Source organism: Anguilla rostrata, chromosome 1 (assembly GCF_018555375.3).
Source record: "Anguilla rostrata isolate EN2019 chromosome 1, ASM1855537v3, whole genome shotgun sequence".
NCBI lineage: Eukaryota > Metazoa > Chordata > Actinopteri > Anguilliformes > Anguillidae > Anguilla > Anguilla rostrata.
The window spans coordinates 72,468,137-72,470,734 of NC_057933.1; the positions used below are offsets into that span (position 1 = coordinate 72,468,137).

The 2,598-nt window shown below is 50.5% G+C and overlaps 1 protein-coding gene across 3 annotated transcripts in view; it reads left to right on the forward strand.

Moving 5' to 3' along the window:
- cicb (capicua transcriptional repressor b) overlaps positions 1-2,598 on the forward strand; it is a 46,514-nt gene extending 43,916 nt beyond the window's left edge. For all 3 annotated transcript variants that reach the window (XM_064298383.1, XM_064298403.1, XM_064298392.1), the window contains exon 21: positions 1-2,598. This exon is cut by the window's left edge and continues 95 nt beyond it. In XM_064298383.1, the coding sequence (XP_064154453.1) occupies positions 1-195 (195 nt within the window). In that variant the 3' untranslated portion in view covers positions 196-2,598.

The following is a 2,598-nucleotide window of genomic DNA, read 5'->3' on the forward strand; positions in this document are numbered from 1 at the left end:
ATGCAGACGGCCGCGCCCTCGGAGAGCGGCGGGGCGGGGCTGGGGGGCCTGGACCCCGCCTGCCTCCCGGGGCCCTCGGGCGCGCAGCTCGGCGAGGGGGCGGAGCCGTCGGAAAGGGAGGCGGAGCGGGAGAGAGAGCACAGCCCCCCCGCGGACCTCCACGGCACCGGCGAATCGCAGGACTCCGCCAGATGAGCGCCGCGGCGACGGGACGCGCGGATTCGATCGACGGACACCCTGCAGGTCCCGCCCTCTTCTGCATAAGCCACACCCCCCCCGGCCTCCGTCTGGCCGCCTCTCTCCTCCTCCTCTGGAGAGCGGTGGCTCAGTGGGAGAGAGGGTTTTTTTTGAGGCTTTGGAAGGGAAATTTCAAACGAAAAGGGACAGGGTTTTTTTTTAGAACACACACCCCTCTTTTGTTACGCAGACTTTTGAAACACAGTGGCACAAACATCCATAGATACACACGCACGTCTCACACACACACACACACACACACACACACACACACCATCACTGCTGACTGACGCAGTGACCCACGCAGGACTAGCACTGGCACCACACCATTAACATTATTGGTAATAATTTTAAGGCTTCCATTAACACGGACAGAAGTGTGGACTGTTTTCCCACCGATAGACTATTATCTTTCAGCGAGGACTGAAACTGTGCTTTTACATGAGTCACAGCCACAGGTGTCACTGGGCTGGACCGGCTGATGTAAGCTCGCTCCTTTTTGGCACACTTTATTTTTTTATTGGTTGAGCCCGGAGGAAGGAGCGTTGCGATTGGCTGGGGAACAGGGCCACGGTGCCCCTGCAGGACGCTGAGAGACTGAGCGCCCGCCGCTAGGATAGCACGCGCTGTCAGAGGGGCTGCTTTCCTGAAAGTGCACAAAATGGAATTTTTATTCCCCCCCCCCCCCTTTTTTATCGCTGCTCTGCCTTGCTCTTAAAAGCGGACCCGCGGGACAGCCTGCTTGTGGGCTGAGCCCCCCGGTGCTGGACTGATAGAGCTGAACGTTAACCCCCCCCAAAACCGCCCCCCCACCACCACCCCGCCGCTGCGCAGAACTGGGACACTATCTGGGTCACTTCAGGCGGCTCTGGAGCTGGGAGCGCAGCCCTCCTGTGATTGGCCGCAAGAGATACCAGCTGGGACGGACCGGAACGTTCCGGCGCTCTTGATTGGTTGGCCGTGAAGGGAGGCGGCGGGGGGTGGGGGTGGTGGTGGGGGTGGGGGGGTGGGTAGTCAGTGGGCACATCTTGGCGTAAGATTTGGCAGGAGTTTAAGCGTACTTTTATTCCGATGTCTTTAAAGGCGAAAGGAGATGGGAGCGAGGGAGCGGGGAAGCAGAACTTCCTCTGAAGCCAACCCAAGAGTTTTAGAGTTTCTTCTTTCTTTTTTTTTTTAAACCACAAACTTGATTTTAATCACGTGATTCTCCAGTTCATTATATTATTATTATATTATTATTATTATTACAAATGCTGTTCCTCCTCTTCTTGTTATTGTAGCTAATCTGCTGGTTTCTCTTTCTCACCTGGGGGGAGCCAGGCGTAGGAGGGGAGCCACCCCTCTTTTCCTCCTTCGCTCCCTCTCTCTTTCAGTCTTCCTTTTTTACCTTTTTTTTCTGCCTCCGTACCCATCGCCACGGATACCGGAGAAAGAGAAGTGTTCGTTTTTTAAAAATGTTACCGGGGAGGGCTGGGGGGGGAACGTTCCCGCAGAGATGCTCCTCTCCTCCCTCCGCCCTCCTTTCAGAGCTTGATCTTATCTTTCCATTATTATCCCTCCATTTCTCTTTCCTCCCCCCTTCCCTCTCTCGTCACTTTATTTTTTTCTCCCTCTCGCTCTCGTCGGAGAGCGCAGAGGGAAGCGGGGGGAAGGGGGCACAGAGAGAGAGGGCTGGGCATCGGCCGTGTCTTCACAGACCGGATCGTGTTGTACATATTTACTGTAGAGTCGTAAGACTCGCTATGACAACAATAATAATAATAATGATTTTTAAAAAAGCGTAATTGAATTTCAAAGACATTACAGGACATTAAAACTGTAAAATGGAAAAATAAATGAATATGAATATTAACACTTTGTGTTACTCCTTTTACTGAAAAATATACATAAGAAGTCTATATTAATAACTTAAGTTTGTATCTATTGTTCAGTGTACAAATAAATAGATGTACAATTATATTTACACCCCTGTGCTTCTCTTACTGACAAGTAAATGAAGCAGATGCTGTCTTTGTGAGGTGTGTTCTGAGGGGGATAGAGAGAGAGAGAGAGAGAGAGATATGATAAAGAAAGATAAAAGTGGAGACAGGATGCCAGACTATATTTATCCTAACCTTTGGGTATTTTGCTTAAATCCGGTTTAGCAGTTGTATTGTGTCGGGTGTAAAACGCGCGCGGTTGGATCTGTGCAGGTTGTACGTGTGTGTTGCAGTAACTGTCCTAACTCTGGAAGGCAGACGTTTACCGTGAAGGTGGGAAAAAGGCTAGTCTTTCCGAAACTGGCATGTTGACCATGTGCAATATTTCTTACGTTTAAAACAGGTTGATAATAATAATAAAAAATAAAAACATAACACATTT